The 27830-nt window shown below is 42.7% G+C and overlaps 2 protein-coding genes across 7 annotated transcripts in view; one reads left to right on the plus strand and one right to left on the minus strand.

Annotated features, from left to right (window-relative positions):
* The first annotated feature begins 791 nt into the window (after positions 1–791).
* Positions 792–22165, plus strand: LOC142986603 (alpha-tubulin N-acetyltransferase 1-like). Of its 5 annotated transcripts, none has more exons than XM_076135126.1 (7): positions 792–1045; positions 3256–3408; positions 15817–15988; positions 16163–16317; positions 17649–17733; positions 18365–18405; positions 20958–22165. In XM_076135126.1, the coding sequence occupies exons 1-7, from the start codon at positions 954–956 to the stop codon at positions 21346–21348; spliced, it is 1089 nt and encodes a 362-aa protein (XP_075991241.1). In that variant the 5' UTR covers positions 792–953; the 3' UTR covers positions 21349–22165. The 5 variants fall into 5 exon arrangements, with proteins under 5 accessions (XP_075991241.1, XP_075991243.1, XP_075991242.1 ...); XM_076135128.1 differs by having other exon boundaries at positions 21018–22165; XM_076135127.1 differs by having other exon boundaries at positions 17667–17733.
* Positions 22166–24094: 1929 nt separating this feature from the next.
* Abl (tyrosine-protein kinase Abl) overlaps positions 24095–27830 on the minus strand; it is a 40355-nt gene continuing 36619 nt past the window's right edge. For both annotated transcript variants that reach the window (XM_076135450.1, XM_076135449.1), the window contains exons 15-16: positions 26769–27058; positions 24095–25991 (exon numbers count right to left, since the gene is read on the minus strand). In XM_076135450.1, coding sequence (XP_075991565.1) covers positions 25988–25991; positions 26769–27058 — 294 coding nt within the window. In that variant the 3' untranslated portion in view covers positions 24095–25987. The remainder of the gene's footprint in view (positions 25992–26768; positions 27059–27830) is intronic.

The following is a 27830-nucleotide window of genomic DNA, read 5'->3' on the forward strand; positions in this document are numbered from 1 at the left end:
ATTTGGTAATAAAAAGGATAAAAAGTTGTTGTCAGATGTATTTTTTAATGCGACTAAAAAAAATAAGATTGTCTTAAATGGGTGGACAACCCTTATCATTAAGGAGCATATCAATATGCTCACAAAATTTCATGAGAATCGGTCAAGCCGTCTCGGAGGAGTAGGTACGGGAACGAACATTGCAACACGAGAATTTTATATATAAGAAGATGATGGCCCAATCAAACAAATATGCTCATAAAATCAATGAGAATAATATTGTAGCACATCTTCTTCGCATCCAACTTAATAATCAAGACGAGCTCTAGCAGATTTGTATAAAGCGCCATCTATACCGTGACGTCTGAATCAAAAGTAACGCTACTGTCACTTTATTGTATGCTGTGTTAATGTTACCAAAGTCAAATTTATTGTCTGTAAATGTGGGCTACTTTATACATTTTCAGACAATTTATCCATTAAAGACACATAAATCGTAATCCCATGAATGTTTTTACAATTTATTAATATGACGTGGAACAAAAAGTCTTACTCTTGATATAGAAAAAAAAATGAGGCGCAAAATAAGTATGTTTATAGGTAAAATAAATTATTAAAGAATTTACAAACAGTATCACAATTTTGTTAAACTTGTACACAATACTATATACGCTTTATTGACAACGTTAAAAAAAGACTCATTTATAATTTAGCTGCCGTATTTCGCCAATTTATCGTAAAATATATTTTCGTTCGGAAATGTGAAAAATCGATACTGACGGGCGGGATAGGTTTAGTATGGCAAGGTTTACGTGCGATCACTCATTCTGACTCAGTCTTCCTTTTACTTTAGTCGGGAAAGGAGAACCAGTAAATTTCAGTGCTCGAGTGCTTTGGTGCCTACACCAACACTCACTTTTGTATCAGTTTTGCATTTATTCGAAGTGAGGTGCTCATATATACCGAGCGCCGCGATGGAGGTGAACGATATCCTGCACGAAGACATCAGCAAACTCAATGATCTCTTCATTCCCGATTGCTTCGAGGGGAGTGTGGCCGACCTCAGGTGAGTGACCTATCTCCACTATTTATTTATTCTTATATTTAGGTGACGACTGATGGTGATCTCCGGGCGAGCAGCTCAGTCGTCGTTGCGCTTTGTTCTTTGTTCCAGGTATTTCAGGTGGGTGTATGCAGCCGGGGGGTGGGAGGGGGAGGGGGGACGTGACTTCTCCATACTCCATTATCATGATGGCCAGTCTTTTATATAAATTATAATTATTAATCTTATAGATTTTGGTGAACTGCATTCAGGAGGTGCTCCAGCTGATTTATTTTTAAAATTTTACATCATTTACAACCTTCAGGACTTATTGTTATAACTTATATGTCCTACACATTTAATTTCTGTGTCTGCATACTGCCATTTAATTAAAACTTGACTGTTTTTAGTACTAAAAATTGGTTCCAATGCTTTCATTCTGATTGAATATTGAATGTTACTCACAAATCCATATATTGGTAACAATTTATATCACAAAGTAATAATGTACTCTCCCACATTAAAAACTATGATACCGCTCTTACATTTCGACCAACATGTTCATGATCGGAAAGTCAAATGTAATGATTACCCGCTGTTCTAATGAAATTCTGATACAGTCTGTACCGCAATAGTTGTCTGAAATACTATTAAGACTTGCTACTTAAACAATGGGTCTAAAGTCAAGTCATTATCACAATCTAGCATACATTGCATAAGATCATGTGAATGACAAACTCATTTAATACAGATTACACTTATATGCAGCATCGGGAATCCTACAGACAGTTACAGTTGAGTCGGCAACTCATAATGTGTCAGGCTAAATAGTTCTTGAGGGTAAAAATAGTTCAGGCAACCTTAAGAAAAACAATCCATGATCTGTTTATTGAAACATAATACTCTCATTAGTAATGTTGACATTTATCTTTATTATTGAGATATCATGTATCATAAAATGCCAAACAAAGACAAAATGGCAGCCAATCAAAATCCCAGGGCACGGAGAGAAATCAATATTGCAATGTGTAGTACATTTATATTTAGTTGGATGCGCAGCGGATCATAGGGGTGGCAGGTGGGGGTGGGGTGGCACAGGGAGATGGTTGTCATGGACGCAGACGGTAATCTGTCCTCCCGGTCCACCCCCTCCCGGCGCACACGGTAGCACTGCTAATGGCATCGACAGGGCATGCTTGTTTATGAAACATCAAAGGGTGAGCTATAGTGCTCATATTTAGGTAGTCTACGCGGAACCCGGCGCGACCCCCTGGCTAGTTAATTAAAATGTCGGCATGCTTTGTGCCGCCCTTTTTACTTTGACGTTGTTAATCCGCGAGGGTGGCTAATTAAATAGCAGATTGAAAGGTATTAACGTACTGTATTGATACATCTACCTCACTCTGTCTGTGTTGTGCCTAAAAACAGTTAGAATTTTTTTAAGCACTCATTCTGACCATGCTTTTAGATGTCGATAAATCTTTAACAAAAAAAAAATAGTTAGGTAGGTACCTATATTGAAATACCTGTGCTACGATTTCTTCGTGACAGACTATTTGCGCTTATTCGATCTTTCTTACCTGAATTTTAATTTATCTCACTAAAAATATCTTAGTTTGTAACAAATTCAGACAAATATAATTTGGTCATCCAACCATATTTGACATTTTATTGCAATTCAATACAAAACAATGTGCCTACCCACTCAACGATATTTGGTCTTCATGATCGTGAAGCATTATGTTGGCAAACCTCAGACAGACAATCTAGTAAAAGTTACTTACATTTAATACAAATGGTGTGTCGTTTAAAAGCGGCCTTTGCATCACCTAATTGATGTGTCACACAAAAAACATTCATTGAATAATGACCTTAAGATGACATCATTATAACTCCATTCAGTTAAGAACTCGTTAGAAACGTGCTACGAGCACTCACGTCTGAGTATTTGTGAATACCTGACGGTTTTGTAATACATTTATATACCTAAATACTTTATAATACACATTCTCATCGAAGTATGGCGATCTGAGATCGTGAGAGTGCAAGTAGGTACCTGCTCACTTTACACTTGGGCCTTGACAAATTGACCACAACACACATCATGCCAAACTATCTACGAAAAAGAATAATGAAACGCTTGCAGATAGTTGGATAACGGAGTGACACCGTGGTAGCCAGTCAGGTCACGCCTGTGTTTGTTTCACGCTATAGCTGGGTTTGTCTGTGAACAGGGCCATGCAGGCGGCTCTGGCCAAGATCGTCGACGCGCTGGGCGAGCAGTCGGCGGCCGCGCAGGGGCTAAACCGCATCATCACCACCGCTGACAAGCTGCGCGCCTCGCCCACGCACACGCTGTACCTGCTCAAGGACGCCACCGCCAAGAAGTAAGTGATGCTCATCTCTCGGCCCTCACTCGGAGGGAATATGAGGACACCGACCGATCGGGATCAATTGGAAATCAATAATACAATGTCTCAATCAGTTTGTCGTATTGCAAAATGACACCTTTTTAGAATAGCGTTGCATAAGAGATTTTATAAAATTTTGGGATTGTCGTTATTTTTTTACTGCAAACTTAACTGTAGCACATGAGCTAACGGAATATTTCTATTCATAATAATATGACGCAAAAGAAAATCGTAGATTAATAATATTTTTGAAAGATTTTGCTTAAACTTGTATGTTTCGAGAATTACTTACGCAGTATTTGCCTCATATTTTCACCGAGATGTTTCCACATTTTTCCTTTGTTTAGGTGCGGTTAATATTAAGACATCCATCATCGTTCAAACATATTTTATTTGTGTCATAATCGTAGAAACGGATCAAAATAGAATTTGTCGCAAGGATCATGTATGAATGTGGCTGAAGCAAAGCACAATTAATGTGTATTATAATATCTTGCTATTTTTAAATATGAGGTAACAATCTGTTGCACTAGACTTTGCTTTTTAACTCCCTCTTACATTAATTCAATAATTTAAAAATAGATTCTCTTCAAATGGAAATGCACTAAATTTGTTTGTTTGTGTTTACTTAACTACTGTTTTCACTTACTAAGACTTTGAATTCAGTATCCAGATTTATCCACACTTTACGTAGAGGTAGTTTACTGACCCCAATATGAACTTACGTCACAGATCATGTACCGACTGTGAGAGTAATTTAAATGAATTCATAATGCAGTTGATCTCGCGCATGTGATCTGAAAGTGTAGCGTGATGTGCGAGCATTGTGTGCGCACTACTGACAGAATGAGAGTCGCGCGCAGTTGTTGTGACGGACGCAGGACGCAGGACGCAGGCGACAGCACTGAGCACGCGTGCTGCACCTGAACACCACCTCACTTGATGTTCATATTGTTCCACCTCCTCCGTTATTGTACGCTCTGCAATACAGCTGGTGCACTTTGCATTGTTTTTAGTTGGCTTATCTACCTGTTACGTACGTTATCAATACTTCATGATCCTTATTTATGTTATTTATTTTATCATTAACGACTAATACTTGATACCAGATACTATACCGTTGATCGTACAGCGAAGGGAGAGCAAAATAAAAATGCAACAAATTACGTAACACGTATACAATATTTCTTAAATAACAAACAGACTTGGTATTAGGTACAGTTTGTGTTGAAGGCTATTCGTTGTTATACAATATGACCCGCGCAACTTCGCTTGCGTAACATAAGAGAGAATGGGTCAAAATTTTCCCCGTTTTTGTAACATTTTTTGCTGCTACTCTGCTTCTATTAGTCGTAGCGTGATGATATATAGCCTATAGCCTTCCTCGACAAATGGACTATCTAACACTGAAAGAATTTTTCAAATCGGACCAGTAGTTCCTGAGATTAGCGCGTTCAAACAAACAAACAAACAAACAATCAAACAAACAAACAAACAAACTCTTCAGCTTTATAATATTAGTATAGATTCGTGTGTACGTCTGAATGCAAACAAGTCCTTGATTGAATATAATTACTTATGTGCATTGTGACAGTCGTTGGAGGCGACCAGGAAATTGAAATGTGTCGTGTATGGGACAAGGACGCGCTTCTATGGTACCGATGTAAACTATTGTACCTTTAAGTAACTGTCGGATAGTCGGGAGACAATACAATCACATATTATATAGAATGGCCTTGCAAATCATCACTATCATTGTACTAGTAGAAACTGCCAGCAGTAAGAACAATGCATTCATGATCCGAGTGGGATCATGATTTATAACATAGGTTACGATCACCCTCCGGCCAGATGGTCAAATTTCACAATATTGATGATAGATGGGAAGGTTCTTAAAGATTTGTTTCTATACGAAACTGTTTAAAAACATTTTGGCATTCAATGAAACTTTATCGAATTATATTTTCGACGTGTTTGATAAAAAAATTGCCTAGCTGTTCAGACCTATCCGGCAGGCCGGGGTGAGTACGGCCAGCTTTTGGTTATTTCGACTTTAGCCAAAACATTGACGTTATTGTCTAATACACTCGTTCGAGAGAAGAAGGCTTGCCAAATAATACAATAGGAGTATAAAAAACAACTGGCATAATAGTGTCGTCATAGCGTGACGATATAAAATGTGTGTGTAACCAGGCGACGCGAGCTACACTCTCGCACGCACTTTTGTTCATGTTCAGACCTCACTCGCACCGCTAACTTTTTGTATATTTGGTATCAACTATTATTTGAGCTGTGCGTATTGTTCTCTCATGTTGTATGTAGAATCCCACAGTAGTGTAGTTTGATTTCATCTTGAAGCTGCGCATCACGCACCAACATTTCCGCAAGATCTGTGTTACAATTTTATATCGAACACGTTTACTGGAACCTCATGCTTAATAATGTATGTGTTTGATGCGTGATGAGCACACGGACTGAATAAACATTGCTTTGCCAAGTGAAACAAATATATTTTATATAAGACTTGTGTTCTGTATTCTTTGCAATGCAGCCAAAGAAGAGTTATAAAAATATGAAACAGAACACTTGATGGCACAAGTGGCAGGTTTTGTGGCACACAATATATTCATATTTTTTAATTTAGCAAATCAATGTTAATAGATCCGCGTGTAAGTCATTGTTTCGATGTGTTACACGTCTAGTGGTATCACATAAAGAGCGTGCATATTCACATTGAGCTTGAGTTAAGGCCAGCCACTCGAGATCCCCATATAAATCTATAAGGTCGTCGAGTTGTCGCGACTAACATGGCGCGGCGCGCGTCACGCGACTCGCGCGCTTCTCTCCTTGTTTCTGCATGGACAGTATTGTACAGCGTTATCTCTATCCGAGCTGTTAATGACGTCTGCTAATCCACGTTCTTAGCGAGCGCGAAGGTTCATGCACATTAGAGCATTTCTTTGTAACGAAGCATCGAGTTGCTCTAATGTGTCACCGACATTGCCCACTCTCGATATTTTGTTACATGTCGGCTCAGCTGCCAGCTAATGATCTAATGTGTAGTGACCGTTGCGCGATGTAACTGCGAATTATATTGTATGCATTGCTTCGCCTCGCTGAACTTATAATTTTGCGATTTAATTTTAATGCGTTACGTCACGACAACTAGCCGCGTCTCATAATAGCTTTGCGTGTTATCTGAATATTGCAAGTGCTGAGATAATTTTATACAATTATATTTGAAGGAACAATCATTTTCATAATAATAGTTTTAGGGAAACAATTACGTTTCTACGTAACCCGGAAGACGGGCAGGCCTGATGTAGAACACCACGGTGTAACGTCCCTTTTCAGACTGCTTTTGCTTGATCCACGTTCATACATGACGTCATAGCTGTCTGTAGTATTGATAATATTTCATATTCATCTTACTTTGAGCTGCGTCTTATACATTCTTAAATAATATAATAGGGTAAGTTCGCCCTATCGCGTCCATCACCTAAATCGCGTCCATTTTTCGAACCTGCCTATAAAAATACTTGCAAATAAATATAATATCACACTGATGAACGTGAATGTTATAACTGTCAATAGCTCAATTTGTACGAAGCACGCACATATAGACAAAAGCTCCGAGTGCCTAATTAATCTCTGTAAAAAAAAAAGTTTATTTTGGTGGTTCAACAACGGAGTGCGGACGTGTGGGATTTTAGTAAAAAAAATAGTGTGCAGCGGCGCGTTTGGCGGTAAGTCTCTTTATGTTTTATGTGAACTTGAGGACACATAGATGTTTCGAGACATGAATCATAACATAAACTAATGATATTAATTACTAATTTGCTTTTTTTTATCTATTAAATAGTTAAAACAGGGTGGACGCGAAGTGCTACACTGAATTTATTAAACTACCACTTTGCGTCCACGATGGACGCGAACTCATCCATTTACGTTTTAGTTAGTTGTTTATTTTTAAGTGATTAAAATATTAAAATAAATTGGGTTTTCGTTCATTTTGTCATTAAAGTTACACAATTGTAATACCCAATTTGCGTCCACATTATTACGATTGTAGAAAAAGTAACAAAGATAGATCGAAACGTGGACGCACACTATTCCTATAGGCTATAATCTTGTAACAAATCGCGTCCGTCTTTATTAAATAATCGCTTTATTTTTTGTAAAATACTGATAATAGGATAAATATTAATATTTTATTTTATTCAGTATTTTAAATCTAGTAGGTCCAATAAAATGTTTTCTATAATTCTTTTTTCTGTTTAAGATGAGTTCTTTAGAGTCAAACAAGAAGAAGGAAAAGGAAACTTATACAGAAGAAGATTTGAAGAAAGCTCTAAGCGACATTCGAGTGAAAAATAAATCTGTAAGTCAAGTATGTAAAGATTATGGAATTCCCAAGACCACAATATTGGATAAAATCAGTGTGCGCTGACCAGATGGAGTAAAGAAACCGGGACCAGAACCAACGCTAAGTGTAGATGGTGAAAAAAAGGTAGTTGAATGGCTTTTCAACATATCCAAATGTGGATTCCCAGTGAAAAAACAGGAATTATTGGATACTGTTCAGAAAATCATTCGAGACGGGGAGATTAAAAATAAATTCAAAGATGACCGTCCAGGTCAAAGTGGATTGAATTTTTTTTTGGCCAGAAATAAAGAAATATCGCTTAAGAATGCGGAGGGCATTAATAAAGCTAGAGCCCTAGTAACAGAAGAATCAATCAGATTGTGGTTTAGAGAACTTGAATAATATTTGGAAAGTATGAATCAGAAAGATATTTTAAGTGACCCAAAAAGAATTTTCAATGGAGACGAAAGCGGTTTTGCTTTCTGTCCAAAAACAGGAAAAGTTTTAGGTCCAAGAGATTTTTTTAACAATTATATTCTTAAATAAATAAATTAATAAGATCTAGTGTTTCTTTATATTTCCTTAATAATATCACCTCCTCATACCTTTTCTAAGCTGGTGGACGCGAAATAGTCCCAGGGTGGACGCAATTTGGATTTTGTGGACGCAAAGTAGGTGAAAAGGCTAATTCTGTGGTTTGCCTTTTCTTAAAAAAAACTCATGATATTACAAACGAAACTGAAAGTTAATACTAAATTAGACTATATAGTCACCACATTACATACATTTTTTAATTGAAACTAGTGCTGCAACATTTTTATTTTCTCCTTCAAACTTGCTAACTGCACTAAATGGACGCGAACAGGCGAAATTACCCTATACTGTTGTAGCACTGTTTCACAAATATATACCTTGGAGGTGCTTTTATATGTCCTGATCTCTCTCTCTCTCTCTCTCTCTCTCTCTCTATTTTATGCCCGTGTTTTATAAGATCGGTCATTAAAGGTTTTAAAGCGCTATATTTGTCTGTAGTAATATCTGAGTAAGGACGTGACGTGCTGACTCACGGACAACGGTTAGTTTAAACCACATCCTAACGATGAAGTAAACAACTCAATAACCTTGCTAGTAAACGTGAACTTACTCATTCTACGCAATAACACGCGATCGAATAACGCGTTCAACCTTGTATCGTATCTCATAATTCCAAAGAAAAACTCTTTTTGACAATAAGTGCCCCATAAACTGTGCGAGATACAATTTCTCTGAACCGCAAGCTTCCGAGCAAAAAGGTGTTGAACAAAACAATAGAGACGTGATGTTAACGACGACCGCGGCTGTGGCGGCTGTGGCGGCGTCCACTGATGCTCGTGTTAGATAGCACCGTGTGAGGCACTCGAGCCGTGGGACACTCGCACACAATGGACTACAACACAACGTACTAATAAACTAAATTCATCCGATATCATAATATTTAGGTCTCAAGACTTAGGCGTCTCATGAAATCACGCCTCGTTCACGTCTTAGTAAAATTTGACTTGCTGACTAAACTGATAAATAATTTATTAATTAGACAGCTCGCAGACCAGTTTGCGTAGTCGTTATATGGAAACGTGCTGGGTTACTTTAAAAATTGTCTAATAAGCTCCAATATACATAGGATAGACGTTTAAACGTCCGCTTACATTTATTATTATTATTGTGTTTCGTGTTTGAATTATGTTTATGTCCATGCGAGACGAGATTTCTATATCTTTGTATGGTAGTCGTAGGCGTATTTAGAAAGACGTATTTAAATATTCGTTGAATTGATGAAACGTAGGTTGTACATGTGAGGCTGCTTCGCAGTTTCCGTAACATCGTGTTTGTTTCGGAAACTGGGTAATGTAGTCCAGTACTAGTAGAGAGGCATCTGGGGGGTGGCGGGTGGCGGGTGGCTGCTCGCGGAGCTCGCCTAGGCACAGGGCGTCCGCGCGGCCTAGTGCTCAGGTCAACAGACCTGCGCACTGGCGGACCGCGCCTCGCCTCCACACTCACAATAACATGTAGGTCTCGCACATAAACCACTATTTGTCATCATTTTATGCACGCCGCTCTATGCTCTGAATGAGATGAAACTAGATATTGGAAAGGATCGCGATCGGTCGACGCTCACTTGTACGTTCAACGAAATTTGGACTTATTTATGTATAATGATAACACAAGACTCGAGTATCGTTAAGAAGGAAGCCTATCTCACTCCGGTCACGTTTACTTCCTCCTTATTCCTAGACCGGCTAAGGTCTACGAAAAAAAAATACACATATGTTGATAATAAAAAATAATAGATACTAGAAAATATATTCGGTAATGGTTGCGTTACGACTTAGATGACTTCACCACAGACTTCACTGTGAAGAGACTTGAGCGGCTCGCGCTCTGTGTTCGGTAACAGAGTCCGTAGATACATCTCACCAGACAGACATACATGTAAGCGCGGCGCAGTAAGTCTGTGTGCCAGACTGGGGTGTCTCACAGACCTCACAGTCTCACTGAGGGGACGCGCGCTTTATATGTATAACGACTTGATATAGTCGCTCGCGATACCTATCAAACTTGGCCGTCACTAGATCAAGTATTGTCTTGGCCTTAGTTTCCGTGCTTATCTTGAGCAATTTTAACTTTTGAAATTCTTCTACCTCAGATAAACTTAAATAAATGATACAATTTTAAATTTAGTTCTGGTAAGTGGTCATGACAGTGCATTGACACGACAGCAGCGTGTAACCGCGGTGGTGGCGGCGGTAGCGGCGACCTCCGGCGTGACTCACGAGCGCCGCCGCCGCCGCCACGCTCCACCGAGCACGGCTCCAGCAGCGGCGCGGCGGCCACCTCTCACCTCCGCGTGTTACATTGCTACCTAACAAATGACAAATACAATACTTATTGCCACCGACACTGTTCCGTCACATTATATTATTATCACCGCATCTACTCGTCACTAATACAAATCGCACATCGTATGGCCGCCGACCTACAAATGGCGTTTCCGATCAAATCGTACTTTGATTTGAACACAAATCACCCGTTACATTGCCAAATAGAGAGTTAAGTAGGTATTCCCTAATGCGCCGCTCGTGCAGTGAAATGATATGGCAAGTGCCGTTACTCAGTGACGTCACAAGATTGGATCAGGGGCGGGAGATGCGGCTCTTACGAGTTACGACACACTGCAGACTCGCACGCTGCGCCACTGAGCGCCACCGAGCGCCTGCAAGATGTAGCACGCCGTCGGCAGCTCGCCGCCGATGCTCAATGACTTGGCTCTCGTTCAAATACATTACTACCGGTGGTTTTGTTAATATTCATGGAACAATACTTAACTAAATGTAATAATATTTGGCGCATTAATTCCCGCAGTGGCAACAACTGTAATTTGCCATAATCGTTTATTGCTGCTATTTATCGGTACAGCTATACAATTCTCGTTTCCGCTGCTATTCACCAGTTAGGTATAAGTAGTGGAGTTAGTTGGCAGAGCCTTCAGTAGTGCAGGGTGCGCGGCGAGGAACTGCCCCGACGCTCACTGGTGACTATACTAACGTGTTATAAGTCAGCAGTCGCCACTTGCTTCCTCTATCATTTTTACCCAGCACGCGCTTCCTACTGTATCTACCTCCTACGTGTCGCATCAATCGTAACAGTGTAATATACTAAATATATCGATGTAGACACTCGAAACATTCCTCCATGCGATCCCGCTGTACCGCCGAGTAGCACTTGTAGTGTATCAGTCCATGCTCAATCGAAGCATGTTATCGTAGTGATACGAAGGCGGTACTGATTTCATCATCCTACGTACAGTACGTACAAATTCATTGACTACCTTGTGTTGCGGCCCGCGGCCTTTGTTTGCTTTGTTTCGCAAACGATTCGTTACGAGTGTTCCGCATTCAACATCCCAATTTTTGCCATTTACTATTTCAAGCTGTTGCGCTTGCGTGCTTTTTTATTATAGATATTTTGTGAATTTTGATAATTACTTACTGATATCGGAAACTTCGATAAAGTTGAAAATTGTAGGAAAACTAATAAGTAATACCTAGTAATATATTAGTATGTATGTTACTTTTTCAATGTCATTATTAGCTCACCAAAGTGCTCTATCTTGCAACTTCATGTCTATTACATTAAGTTTGAAACATTTGGTCAGTAAGAATGCAAGAGCGGGCGCCGCTCGCCACCTGGCGGCGCGGCGGCGAAACTCGGCAAACATGAATTATTTGCTGGATGCAGAGCGATGGGCGTCGTGTGTACCTGCAATAAATCGGGATAGTTGCTGGTACATGAGTGATGTCCGATCGATAGGGGTGGTATGCGCCGCCGCCCACCTGCGTCCTCATCCTACTTCGCCCGGTACGCAAGTGCATTCAATATGGCGCCTGTTGCATTGATTGGGTCGCGCCCCCCCGCGCCCCGCCGCGCCCGCCGCGCCCCGGCCGGGCCCGCGCGTCCTGGCGCGTGCTGGCCCCCGGACGAGCTCAATTATAACATCACCGCGACCATCAAACAAATACTCGACGACGCTGCTTTCATAGCGCACTCTTTGCGTACACGTCGTTCACGCCTCGCGAACACCTCACGACACTACCGTGTTCTCGGTGAAGCATAAACTTCACCAAATCGTGTCAATGATGAACACTAACCGAATTTCGATGATGTATTTTACCGTCACGTTTGGGTCGCTGCCAAATTGAGAGTACGTTTTTCATGAGCCACCCCTTTATTACATAAAGATAGGCGACGTAATACGGTAGCGAAGGAACCGCGCAAACGACTTTCATAAATTGGGTATTTATTAGGACAAAGAAAAGACAGCGTTCGAGGTCGCTCGTGATAATAACTCGTGATTGGTGATGCAACCTTTAACTATGAAGGCTAAACACGAGCCGTTGTTAAACGATTACTATGAACCTACGAGGAGCTTCCAAACAATCATTCGTACAATATATTTATTTCACAACAACACGCCTGTTTCCCCGAGGAAGGCCGCCCCCACTTGTAAAAAAATGTAATGTAAAAGTATTTAAACATAAATTGCAAACAATTCTGACAAATAAATGTTATTATAGTATACATAAATTCCTAAATGAAAATAATTTTGACATTTAATATTTATTGCTCTTCATTTATAATTATTATAATTAATACGACTTTATTGTAATGACATATAATTTTTTATTTTTTTTTTTTGCTCTTTTTGAAAAAGAAATGACATTTAATTTTATTGTTCTTAATCTCTATTTATGAAAATTGATATGATTTTACTTAAATTGATAGTAATGACATGTAATATTTTTTGCGCGCCGGTAAAAACGGCAAAACATGCTGTACATAACTTTTTATTGAACATCTTGTTACCACGTTTTATGCAATAAAGAATTTGATTGATTGATTGATTGATTGATTGTTCGTAATGCATGAAGTAAGGTGGCGAATCTATTGCCATTTACCTGGCACGTTGACCAACAGCGCGCTTCCTCTAACAGTTTCCTAATAAAAAGACTGAATAGCATCTGACCGTGACTTGGTGATTAGCAGCCGCGCACAATACCCCTGATTGTACATAGTACTACTAGTAGAATATTATAATACAAGTATGTAAATCAAACAAGGCGAAATAGTTCCGGTCGGGTGGTGCGCTCTCATCACACTGCACACTGCACAGACATGACAAACATCATGAGCTTCCTCGCACTCTCACTAAGCCAGCGGTTGCCCTACTAAATGACCCCTTGATATTAAAACCTTCGACCTGGCTAATGGCACTCTTTTAACATAGGTGTTGCGGGGCCCATTAGACATGACTGCCATAAAATATTTTCCCTGAGCACCGGCACTCCATAGAGCCAGTTTATCACTAATGACAGTGGCTCATTGCCGCTTAACTCTCTACACTCGTACAGTTTTCTATTGCTGTCTTCCGACACCAGTATGTAACTGCAAGGTTCTTTATAAATTTACAAATCGTTCGCTCAGCGCCTCTACATGTTATGCGTCGTATCATTCTAACAGGCTAGAGTTATATGCACGTCACTGTTTATAGCCACAGACAGTTGTAAAAACAAGTTAGTGTTAGATATGACAGAATAGACCTGGTGAAAGTGCTATATGTATATGAATTGCACGCGCCACCACGCGCTACCACGTGGTGGTGTGTGGTGATGTGTGGTGGTGGTGCGCTCAGATGAGGCGTGTAACGTATGCGCGCATTAGAAACCACCGCCGCCGCCGCGCCAGCCCGCCGTCCACGCGCCGCCACACACCGCGAAAGTGTAGTGTCGCACAGATGCACACCTTGTCGCTACTGTTACTCATATATCAAACAATTTACTGCTAAATTACGCTTTCTATGTCTCACGTGTAACTACGAGTAGATACAATTAGATCGATCGTATTCGATGAACGATCTTCTTGTCGACTTACTTACTGTATTCTAGTACTGTCTGTATCTGATCTGACAGATTGATCAATCCCATTTACAAAGGATACAATTTTGCTTTTTTTAACTAAAAAAAATCATTACAATTCAGACACCCTTTTTACTAAATAATTATGTGACAAAAGAAGCCAATATTAGTATGTTGTATAGTTTCATTACACATTAAAGTAAAGCAGCATTAAGGCTCGATTGATTACCAGTTGCAGTCATTACTGGATCACCCAGTGATAGTGTCCACAGTGCGCCCTCTCGAGTGCTCTCCACAACCACGACTATTCTTAGAGATGAGCGCTTTTTATTAAACGCTTCCATGAGTCGAGACAGTGTCGCTTAATGGAAGTAGTCATCAAGCATTGTTCAACACCTTCAACCATGTAAGCAGGGGTTCCAATCACTGAAGATCTAAGCAACATTAAAATCACTCGCTGAAATCGTAGAAAATCACGTTCTTTTAAAAATCAAGAGTGTAATTTATGAATGCCTCGACATTGGTGTCAGTCCAACATTTATCAATATTTAAGAAATGCAGTGTAAATACCACATCCGCGAAATGAAGAAAGAATTTCCAATAGAACACTCAGTTTAGGAGTGAGCACTTAGAGTAAACATGATCAAATATGCATTAGTGTCGGTCCCTCGGCGTCGCCGCGCCGCGCCGGAGCATGTTCGCTGCAGAGTGCTCGTGCATGTTGAATGAACACAGATCACCACACTCTGCCGCACAGCTCACACTCCCATAACATACCATAAAAAACGCCTAAACAAAAAGCATTAACGTTTCATTCTCCGTCTAAGAGCTTGCACGTTCTCTATAAATACTCCCCGAGAGATGCAGATGACGGGCTATATTCTTACAGTCTATACAATGACGGAGTATAGCAGAACTTGAAGTTGTGGGCTTACGAGTACTTGGAAACATTTTACTAAACACAAAATATACGCTCACTCACTTACTGAATGATCCTCACTGCTGAGCACACAAGAGTCTTTTTAATTTAAAGCTAAATGTAAATATTCGGACAAAGTAATTGGTTATATTATTATTACATAGATACAGATATTAAACTGTTTACTAAAATTATACATAACTTGTATATTTAGTTGTCAACATAGTTGTCAAGTATAAAACATAAAAGCTGTTAATTAGCACGTGAGTGTAACCGTCGATATGTACCTCTTGTGTATAGTATATAATGTGTACACTTGTGTGTATCGCTCATTTGCTTTGCTAATGAATGAGGTAAAAATGTCTCAAGCTCCTATACACATATTGAAATGGTATTTGTATTTTACGTAAAAACCGATCACGCTTAACAAGCGTCTGCAGACGTATGCGTCCATGCTACAGTGACTAATAATGATTGATCTTCTACCATACACCATGACCACTACCTCATACCTGTCACCTACATATGAGAGAGAAAAATGCAGACCACACCCTCATTGTATAGTTGCGTTGACATTGTTGCCGCTCGTGTGGTGTGTGTATGACGTGTACGTACTACGAGACTGATGCAGTGTACTTGTGTGTGTGCAGCGGCAAGGGAGAGGTGATCGGGCTGCTGAAGGTGGGCTACAAGCACCTGTTCCTGTTCGACGAGCGCGACCACGTGCACGAGGTGGAGCCCCTGTGCGTCCTCGACTTCTACATCGTACGCGACCGCCAGCGCTCCGGGTACGGCAGGGTGCTGTTCGACTACATGCTGCATGTAAGTGCTCGCTCTCTGACTCACCCACGCTCTCATACATATTCAGCGATATAAAACCTTAATATAAAGAATACTTATTGGTCCGGAAAATGTATCACGCGCCCTAATGTTCGATCAGTACTCTAGTGAATAGATTAGTGAAGTGATGTGAAATGCGTGCGTCATACTTCCCAGGATATGGAGATGCATGCTCATCAGCTGGCTATCGACGGCCCGTCTGCCAAGATGGAGCAGTTCCTGGCCAAGAACTACGAAGTGGAGCGCCTGCTTCGCCAGAACAACAACTTCGCGGTCGCTCCACAGTTCTTTGAACGGTTTGCGGACATCAGGTGCGTGCAGTGTTCACACACACTCACTACACGTGTACACACACACACACACACACACACACACACACACACACACACACACGCGCACACCACGCTACAGTACATTATAAATATAATTCCAAGGACTCCTTGGCACTGTGGTCGACGGAGGCCCGGAGCCCGCGACCGTGGGCCCGCTGTCTTGTCTATTGACACACTTGAATTAATTAATAAATGTGAGCAAGTCTCTCACCTACCACCTTCCCATAGATACAGGATTTGAATGTTTATTAAATTTAATGTTATTTTTCGGTGCTAAAATGAAATTGCAATAGTTTTATTTATATTTTATTTGTTGGTTAAAGGAGTCCTTGAAGTAGTGCTATATTCTCTAGAGGTCCGCGAACTGAAAAAGTTGTCATACGTCGTGTGATAGTGTTGAGATGCGTTGATGATACATTACATTGTCACAGCATAGTTAGCGTAGTGCGGGTAGTGCGGGTAGCGCGGGTAGCGCGGGTAGCGCGGGGGTGAGGAGTGACCCCACAAGGGCCGACCACTCTAGTGAGTATTCGATATAGAGCACTGATCACAAACAAATAATTATGTTACAACAGATGCTGGAAAATTAGAAGAGACATATTGAGTTAATATCTAAAGCACAGGTGAGTGCGTAGTGTAGGCGTAGACTAGCGCCGCGCCACATCCTACACTCACGTAGTTGTACTCGTTGTAGCACGTGCAGCGCAGTCATTATATTATTATTTAATTTTGTGAAAATCATTCATACACAAGTTGTAGCTACTATGATTAACTTGATCGCTTCGATATGTTTCTTCTAATTGTGTATCTGTAGTGAGTACGAGGTGTTGTTACACACTCACATTGTTAACGTAGTACATGTAGTACGAGTAGCTGTCAGGTTCATGTAACACTCGTAACACGGGGACTAAACATCATCCACTACTACCAACTATGTATTATGTATTGTTAGCATCGTACCCCTTCGACGCCTGCCGCCACGTGTGTTCTGTTCCCACACGGAGCGAACATACATAAATATATTTATATACACAACAATACGATACAATGCTGTTGACTGCACTCGAGTGCAACAACGACAGTTGCCTGTATGTCGGTGGCACAGTCACGCTCCGCGTATGTGTACGCCCTGGAGCGCAGCTCGCCAGCGCGGAGTGGAGTGGACCGCGAATAGACCGATCACAGTGCTCGAAACCTCCACTCGGCGTCAGTGGAAGCTGTGCCAGTAGTGAAATCGCGATCCGCTACTATCCACGCTGGCGAGCTCCGCTTTCGTTTAAACGCCCCCTAATGCGCGCTCATACTAATAGCAACAAGTCCGGACGCAGCACGCCTGCCGTCGCCGCCGCCGTTGGACGCTTCGCCGCTCCCAAACCGCACTCCGCCATCGCCAACGTGAGTAGACGTAACTCTTATCTTGTTACAAATCAACACCGATCCTTTTGACACGAACGACATCACTTCCCACTGATCGTGAGTGAGGTCAACCATCATTACAAGCGAACCCCTGCTCGCATTCTAGTGCGATAAGTTAGATAATAATCACTTGGATATCAGTTACAATGTTCATTAGTAAGTAGTAGACACCTCCACAGATTCTGTCGTGGCAGTGAGCGAGTCGTCGTGCACTTAATCTAACCCTTTATTCCCTTTGTACCGTCGAATGCGTGCACGTATTGTCTGGAGTACGTACACGCTCACTTGAAGCACATCTTCATATTCACAGTTGAGTCATGTTATTACTAAGTACGCAGAGATGCAAGTCGTTCGTTTACCATACAATTACATGTATACGAGTCATTACGAGTAGATGAAGCACATAACATGTTGTATTACTCAGTCCAATTCAATTTTCTGTTTGATTGTACATGGATATTGTATACAGTCGTTGTAACTAGATACATATATTTTATTTTAACTGTTCGAAGTATTTAATAGTGTAGAGTAAAGTCGGCTAGAAAGTAATTGAGTACAGAAATGCGGCGATTTATTTGAATGTTGTTATAATAATGTGTGCGTGTTGCAGGTAATCCATGGTGGCGCTTCATATTATGCCGAAAACAATGGGTACGTATATGACACGCACACGTGCTCCACACGTGCTCCACACGTGCACTACGCGTGCACCACACGTGCACACTGCTCCTTGAGTTGTTTAGTTCTGTTATATTGATTTTGCTTTTAGTCGTTGCCTTTATTATTATTTTTTTTTGTTTATTTCTTTATTTTTGATTATTTTGCAGCTACTTGCGTGCGCGGCGTGCGATGAACTCGCACTGAGCGACGCGCCTCGCCACTAGAACTAGAACAATTATCGCGCGACTTATCACCACCTACATGACACATATATGCACACACACACAGACACACACACGAATACACGAGCGCATGCACATGTTCCTTGCATTGTCTGTTAACTAATAACTCGAATAATAATAAATGCGTAGTGTAAATAATTATAGCGTTTGGCCACCCATTACTAAACGAGGTGTCACGAAGTACTGGTATTGTCTAACAAAGTGGCAACACTGAGCATCGCCCACTGCGTGCGTGCGTGCGTGCGTGCGTGCGTGTATGTGTGTGTATGTTATAAGATAGTGTAGGTGACCTCGGTCTGCATGGATCTCACCTCCTCGCTCGTCACTCGTCACTACACAGTCGCGCTATGACGCGCCGGTGTGACGTCGAGATCGTGTGTAAGATCAGTGCAGCCCGGCGGCGCCCTGTGTCCATCACCGCTATCGTTCTAGGCTCCCCAGATGTAGCTCCCTCTACAACTTTGGTCACATTAGCGACATCTGCCGACAGGGCTCCGTAAAGGGCGGGTGAGTTAGTTTGAGTGGTCGTTGCTGTACTTGTGTTATCTGTGCCAGTGATCGGCTAGTGCTCGCTCGCGGGCGACATTTGGTGAGCCTAAGTACGATAGCACGGCGCAGCAGTCGGTACCTCTAGGACCGCTAAACCACTTTGTTCATTAAAATATCCAGCGATTTGTCAAATATAAATAATCGCATGCTTATTGTTTAACATGAATAAATTCATCACAATTGGTTGTTAGAGACCTAGCATAGTGTAGAGAGCGATCTGTCGCCGACCGAGCATTGAACACGGTACCAGTCTATCGCGTTACGCTCCCCAAGTAGCGCCACATTGTATGAGCAGTGGGGCACTAGAGCAGTAGAGCAGCAGAACAGAGTAGAGCGCGCTCTTCCACCACTCGACACGTTCGTACGCTTGCTACAGCTCCGCGTCTGTACCAACACGCGTGTCACAATCACACTGTAAACACAGTGGCGCCGAACTCATATAATAATAATACATTATTAAGCGATACTCGCTGATAAAGAGGCGGTCGCGTGGCTCGCTCTACTGCCGCTACTGCCACTTCTGCCGCTATGGCTGCGTGTGTGTGTGTTTGTTTATTCATTGATGCTCATGTAAACGCCGCCCCGCCGACAGTGGCGCCCCCAACACCTTGACACACTTCCCTTGAACGTGCACGCGCTCATGCAGATATTATAGTTTGATATCCTTCTGGCAGCTAACGTTTTGTTTGACGAGGTAAGGGGGAGGGGCGTGATGTTCCTTGTATCGCGATCAGTGTTGCAAACAACGTCACATGTCGTGAGCGGCGCGGGCGGGGCGACGCCGGCGACGTGCGCCGCGCGCCACTCCCGCACTGCGGCCGAGTGGCGCGCGGCGGCACGCGGCGCGCTTGTAAATAAACTGTTCATGTATTAGAACATTATGTATACTTAATATATAACGACACAAGATGTTTTAAGTAATGTTGCACTGTGATAATATTATTTTGTTTTAGCGTTTCTTTTTTATTTAATTTATTACTTTTTATTTGTGCTACAGTCGATGTGTAGCGTAGTGGCAGCGCTGCGACCGAGTGACGCCGCGTTACCAAATATAATATGCACCTATTTATTACTTCGTACTTGTATGTGCCACGCCAAAGCTAACATACCGCCATATTTATAGTAAATACAACTGTAGGTCGTGTCGTTCGTCGCGACACACCCGACACACCCGACACACGAGAACGTGTTGTACACAGACCGAGGCAACGACGTGTTACCCACTTTTAGTTAACTTTGATTATGTGCATTACTAGTTGTATTTACTACATGTATGGTACTGCTCTCATCGCTCGTTGTGAGTGCGACGCGAGCTCTACGTGTGCAGCACTGGTTCATCACCGCGCCTCTTTGTATTGCAACTTCAATAATGCATCATGCTCGTTACTAAAGAACTTACAACTCGTTTAATGGGCCCAAATATTATACTGAAAATCATCAACGTATTACTAAGCGACAAAAAATAAACACAAATGATGCTCGATGAGCCAGCGCCGCAGAGCTGTGGTATCGCGTTGACGCACCTGTGCGACCGCTCTTGTAGAGCAAATAGCAATATAAAGTGTTGTCGAATGTTGTGAATGGTAGCAAGTTGTATCGGTAGTCGGTAGTGGCACGCTAGTGGCCGCCGCCCACCTCGCTCGTGCGGCGCTCACTCACACACTCACACGCTCGCGGCAAGGGCGTGCAGTGAGAGGCGCGAGCGAGGTGGCGCGGCGCGGCGGCTGTTCTCACTGCTCGTTTGTTGTAAAGAGACAGCTCGGGCCGCGAGTATGAGCGTGAATCAGAGGAGGAGTCGTCCGCGCCCCCCAGTGACGAGGAGCGCCTGCCTGAGCCGCTGCCGTGGGCGCCCCCGGCGCCTGAGCTCGACGACGGCCCCAACTGGGACGATGACGACTACCAGCCGGAGGTGGCGTGCAAGCCGCCCAGCCCTGAGCGCCCCAGCACCCTGCCCGTGGAGCCCGAGGCCGGTGCTCCGCCCGCCGCTCCAGCCGCGTTCGCCGACGTGCCGGCCGCCGGGCTGCCGTCGGGCGCCTCTACGCCCGCCTCGGGCTCTGGCGCCGCCGGGGCAGCTCGCCGTGATTCGCAGCTCACCGATAAGGGCTATTTTGATGTTAAGTTCTACCACAACCGTCTGTGGTAAAGCGCCACTTTCATCTATTTTAATATTTTGATGTTAGTAATAAAAAAAACTTACTTTTAAGAATGAGTTGTCAACTCGCTCCGCGTGCACCGCGCGCGCGGAGCTTGTTCGAGGAGCCGTGGTATAATATCCGATTGTGATTTAATAGCGATTGCACAACATAAATAATTATTAACTTTTCATATTTCTGTCTAAAGTCGTATCTACGACTGAGCATATACATTCCGGTGGGACACCACTATGGTGTCTCACAACTAACGATATCTTCACCGAGTAACGACTTACCGGCCTAATCACTTCTGTAGCCAACAGTCCCGGGTGACGATATTATACTATCTGTAATAACCATCATTAATATATCATAGTCATAAGTTAACACGAGATCGCGAGGTGATCCACCCGCTATTACTAGATCTCTGAGTGCGTCCAGTGCAGATGTCGACTCGCTAGTCGCGTCGCGTCATGTCGTGTCATGTCGTGTCATCTGAACCGTACAGTTAGCGTAACTTGTAACGCGCGCCAGGCATCAGCACGGAGGACAGCAGGTGTAACATCGATGAAAGCATTCTTGTGTGTAGCGTTGTAAGGGACGTGCGCGAGGCGACGCGTCTCGAGTGTGAGCTTGTGCAGGCGCGTGCTGCGGGCTACCTAGTAGTCGCCGGGGGCGCGGGGCGCGGCCGCGGCTCACACTCACACCACCACCACCACCACCACACCCACGCCTGGAGCATGGCGCCACGCGAGCGCCGCCGCGCCTCGCGTCACTCCCCACGCGGCATGCCACTTTTATTATTAATAAATAATATATAATGGACAACTGTGTTTCATTTGTATTTGTAGGGACACTGCTGTACCTCGATTCTGTACCACTATCGACTACCGACAACCGGCTAGCTATCGAAATTTGACATTTAGAATGTACTGCCAAAATGTTTCCTACGACACCCGTCAGAGGCGCAGATCAGATTTTCATACAGAATTTCTCGATGACAGTTCGGTTGTCGGTAGTCGATAGTAATAGAGAATTGACCTACTGACATACTTATTTACCACAGGCACATATACTCATCTTATTTGTACTTATGTGCACTAGGTACGCTACGAAAAAACGACGTTTTGGAATTTTTATTCGTTACCATAGAGATAAAAATATAATATGACTATCCAAGTCTCCATTTTTTACAACATAGTCTATGACATAACACAAAGCACAAATAATCATGATGTCGTCCTGGCCGACCCGGCTACGGCGGCCAGTTTCATCGGGAGCAGCCAACTGTGCAGGACTTTGTTTATAGTGTGTGCACATACACAAGTACGCTCTGGAGTCCATTGAAATGTTACAATTTGAGGGCCGAATATTGCATTTCTTAGAGGACGCAATTTTATTTTTGGAACATGTAGGGGGGGGAGGGGGTCTATAGAAGCTTAACTTGAAGTTTGTGGGGTCGCCACCCGTGTCCCCCGGGCGCCATTTTGGAAAAGGAGGTGGAAACACTTTTTTCGCTATATCTCGGAAACTATGCGTCTGAGGCGATTAACACACTGCCCCGCATCATGCTGCATATTGCGTGTCGACGCACCTACGAGCGTTCCTGCGGGAGTGCAGATCTGCATCATCGTGCGGGTTTTTTGCGCACTCACGCGCGTAGGTGTGTTTTGTAGATTCACGCACGGCGGCTCTCATTTATTCGCCGTTCTCTGTGGTGGTCGTGCAGTACTGAGCATCACGATAGTCATGATAAAAATCACGCGCGGCACTGCGGGATTCGGTGTGCCATACCTTGCGTCTCGCCTCGCACCTACGCGCGGGGGTGCATGTTTCTCCGCGTGTATGCGCGTGATCCGCATGAACGCGCGTGGATGCATTTTCTGTGTGTTAGACTGTGCGTGTTTTCCATACAAACGGAGATACTTACAAGCAACGTTCGAACACGCATTCACGCGCTACGCTGCGTGGTGCGGGGCAGTGTGTTAATCGCCTTACAATAAAATTGTAAAAAGCATAATTTGTAGCAAATGACTTTGCCTACAAATATGTTGAATAACTTTTTGCCGTAAATCAACAATTAATTTTTTTTACTAGAGGCAGCTATCATACGCACTAATACAATACTGTTGTAACTCAAAATACATCGACACAACTACAACTAGACCATAGGTACCGTATTTTTTTTATCTAGTAGTACTTAACAAAATAATTTCTTGGATTTAGTTTTTAAAACACAAAGAGCATTTAATTTTTATGTACCCATAATAGTGAGTGATACTCGAGTTATTGGTCGACTCTGTCAAAAAAAAATGTATTTGATCACAGCACTATTGAATCATTAGTGCGATATATAACATCAACCAAGCAAGCACTATCTACAACATGGCACGAAAGATATTCTGATCGCCAGGTACACTTTATGGTAATCATGTGAGCGCAGTATAACGCCCGTCTACTCATCGCTCGCACACAGGGAGCACTGGAGTAACGTTTAGGCATACAAAGGAAATCCCAGATATTAAAAGGATGTTAACATTGATATCAAAAATACCGACAGATTGTTCAATATTAAACCGAGACGGTTACAGGTGAGGCATGGAACAGTTCATAAGTGAAGGCTGGCGGCTTCCCCAGCTAAAATGAAACCAAAGCAAGCTCCATGAAACCGAGGAAACGCAAACTTACCCAATTCTTAACACTAATTCAATTATTTGTTAATGCACATGGATAAAGGTAAACAGTAAAAAACATGAATCTTAAAGAAATCATTTTATTTCCATTACAATTGGACATCTGTTATGTATCTTTGGATTCTATTACTTATCATAGGGAATCGAGATGGCGCGAACCAGTAGGAGAGCAGGGATACATGGTGCACAGTAAGCGGTAGCGAGCGGCCGCCGTCGTCACACGGCCGCAGCCGTCGCGTGCCCGCCGCGCCGTCGTCGCTCGCTTCATGCAGCAGTCGCGTGGGCATCAGCTGCGGCCGCGTCACGCCGGCGCCTCGTCGCTGGCGAAGAGAGGGGAGGGGGAGGGCGCGACCGAGCGCTGCCCTGCTTCGACTAATACAAAATCCTTATCGATACAGTGATTACTAAAATAGCTTGAAGGATTGTACACGAACCTATTTTAGAGAACTTACGTAAATACATTTATTATAATAATAAAGACTAGCATACACATGTTATACTTAGTCCCGCGCGCAGGGAGCGAGCGCGCACGTGCGCGTCGGGCGTGCGCGCTCGCTCCCTCGCGCCGGCTGATAAACATATTTCATGTAAATGTTTGATACCGATTTACTTGTCACCGATCGCAATAGCATATTATAATAATAATTTTATTAAAATACCTTACAATTTCGATTAATACAAATAATAGTAAAAGAAAATATTGAGCATAATTATTATTATATTATAAGCCGTATCACAGTACGCTAACTTAAAATAGTTAATTTTTGAGAACATGATTTGTTCGCACTATAATAAAATAAAATATTCAATATAGAATACAATACGCAATAATACAAGAGCAGTAGTACAGTGGGAGCGATGGGTGATGGCCAGTGTGGCCGGTGTGGCCGGTGCGGCCGGTGCGGCCGGTGCGGCCGATCTGACCGGCGGTGGTGACGGCCGCGACGCACAACTAACTCTACGATACAATATATAGGCCCAGAACAAACCGATACATAAACGACAGTCTTAAATGCAAACCGTGCGTGGCGCCACCTGTCGCCCGCCCACTATCAATGAACAAGCGTCGCACATCGCTATTGGTCCGAGTCGAAGTCATCTTCTAACGTATATAGTAACTAGCTATTTATTTAGTTAAATGCTAAACAAAAGAGTACATAAACGAGTGTCACCTCTTAAGTAGAAAGTCTAGTGTAGGAGGAATGTGCGCGATCGCACGGAGCCGAGTGGCGCCGGCGTCGCCGACTATCTTACAAACATACATTTTGGCACTGATAAATAAATGACATAATCAACTAGCAGAACTCAAAGCGCGGCGCCCGCGCGGCCCCTGCGCGTCAGGCGCGGAGCGGCGCCGCGCACGCGCCCGCGCTCGCCCGCACGCGGCGCGCGTCAGTCTTTATATATACATTACATAGGAATACGATATACGATACGATAGCAGTACCATCTACTTAATACGCATACATAATACTTGTACATGATCAACTACCTGCTAACACTTAACGCTAACAACAGAGAGTATTTGATGGGAACTTGCGGAATGACTCGTCTATTAATATTCACTAGTCTTACAATGTAGGGTGAGAGTTGGGACTCCTCTAACAATTCCGTTGAGACGGGCGCGACGTGACTATAAATAGTTAGTCGGTGGAGGGGTGGAGGACCAGGGGGCAGTGCTAGTGGTACGAGGGGCTCCATGTCAATGTACAAAGTCGATCATTACTCTCTTTGGTTTGAGTACACATAGTATTATATATAATGAAGGTCTAGTATAACGAGTGATACATGTAAGTACTGTTAGTGTGTGTATATAAGTATATGCAGTCATGACGTATGTACACTGAGTCACGCTGAGATCACACGTCGTAGTGTCGTCGTGCTGTCGCCACGCTGTCGCCGACGTGTCGCCGCCGTCTGCGGCGTGGGGCTTCTGATCATAACTCGTACTGCGAGTTTATCTGAAATGTTGTTAACAATTTACTGAGACAGCGCCACTAAATACTAACATCAATTAGATTACTTTCAACTTTATGTGCTTTTTCTGAATAATCGAAAAAAAATTGTGTATACCTATTATGTTTCATATATTTGAATTCAGGCAAAGCCTAGGCATTACAAGGTAAAATGGGTGTTTGTGTTGATTCCCATATCTTCTTATGTATTAATCATATGACGCGTTTAGTTACTTTTCTTAGGGGGTGTAAATAGCAGTAAAAATGTATGACTGGAGGGAAATTATTTTAAATACCATAAAAAATATTATAATTTTAACCGAAAATAAATAGTAAAAGACCTAAAAAATTGTTTCATTAATTGTATTTAAAGGAGGAACGTGTGGTGGCTGCGCTTTGGTGGGTCACGCTGATTTTTATTGTCATACTGGAGCGCTAAATATTACTAGTAATTATTACTGTACATTCGAAATTAAGTGATACTGAATGCTTAGAATTGATTCATTTGTATAAGTATAAAAGAGAAATCATTTTAATAATAATATTTTAAGAAGTAGTTTTATCGAGATTTTTGTGTAATTACGTTAAAATTACAACCGTAAGAGTGAAAATTGCATGCGTAACAATGAAGTTATTTTCAATTGCGCTTAATTCCAGTGGGGTTTTATAATCGGTAGTTTCTAATAATATAGCAAGCTTAAGAGCATTAGCGTGCTGTTAATTTATAATGAGACTGTGTTGTGGTGTGGTGTGTGGTGGTGTGGTGTGGTGGGCGGCAGTGACCTGTGCACGATGTCGGCGAGCTCCTTGAGCGCGCGCTCGACGCCGTCGGCGAGGTGGTGCGTGGGCGGCGCGGGCGAGGCGAGCGCGCGCGCCTCCGCCTCGAGGCGCGCGGCGGCGGCGCGCAGCTGCAGGCGGAGCTGCGGGGCGCAGGCGCGCGCGTCCGCCGCCGCCGCGCACGCCGCGCCCAGCCTCGCCAGCCGCTCCGACGTCTGCAGCCGCCACAGCGAGCCGCGCCCGCCGCCCGCGCCCGCCACGCCCACGCCGCCCACGCCGCCGCAACCGCGACGCACCTGCACACAAACACGACGACACCTTCACTACACACGTTTATTACGAACGTTACATTTTATCAATTAATACAAAATCTTAATAACTCAATTACATTGTTTGGACCCTGTGCATTAACATTCTCACTAGTTAGTTGACAGCTGTTTTCATTGTAAGCCTACCATCCAAACTTACAGTAACTTCATCAACTATTGCTTTATATCACTGTCACTCATCCAAACGCTTAGCCTAAAAAGGAAGGTTTATATGTAAATGCTTAATACATTAGAGAACTACTGATAATTTCAACATCTGTAATGCGAAGTCGTAAATAACACATTTTTTGCGTTTACAATACAAATGCAGGGTAAACTCTACGAGATAGATCAAAGTCAATCACCCCCCACGGGATAGAATACGTTGTTGAAAATCATTTTCACCTTTAGTTTTCCTCAATAAATTATACTAGTTACGCTAGTAATATAATATTTAATTAGAGCAAATGGTAGCCTATATGTTATTCTGATGTTTAACCAGGTTAATCGAAACGCGTCCAGTACTTTTTTCGTAAAAAAGTAACAAACATACGTCCTTCTATTCTTACAAAATCTAACAGCTGTAATGTTAGTAGGATGGCAACCTTAAGCTTTATTCTATTTATATGTATATGTTACTGTAAAAGCCCGAACTGTGGTAAACCCTACGATTTTCCGGTAAAACCTAAGATTTACCAACTCTCAATGGTAAAAGTCCGAACAAGCCAGAGTTTAAAAACTATGTTACGATATATAAAAA

The sequence above is a fragment of the Anticarsia gemmatalis genome, chromosome Z (assembly GCF_050436995.1).
Source record: "Anticarsia gemmatalis isolate Benzon Research Colony breed Stoneville strain chromosome Z, ilAntGemm2 primary, whole genome shotgun sequence".
NCBI classification, from domain to species: Eukaryota; Metazoa; Arthropoda; class Insecta; order Lepidoptera; family Erebidae; genus Anticarsia; species Anticarsia gemmatalis.

Bases quoted from the DNA above. Each gene is read 5' to 3' on its own strand.
- LOC142986603 (XM_076135126.1), top strand. From the start codon at position 954: ATGGAGGTGAACGATATCCTGCACGAAGACATCAGCAAACTCAATGAT. The intron at 1,046-3,255 runs GTGAGTGACCTA...GTCTGTGAACAG, and splicing joins GGGAGTGTGGCCGACCTCAG to GGCCATGCAGGCGGCTCTGG. The intron at 17,734-18,364 runs GTGAGTAGACGT...TGCGTGTTGCAG, and splicing joins CGCACTCCGCCATCGCCAAC to GTAATCCATGGTGGCGCTTC.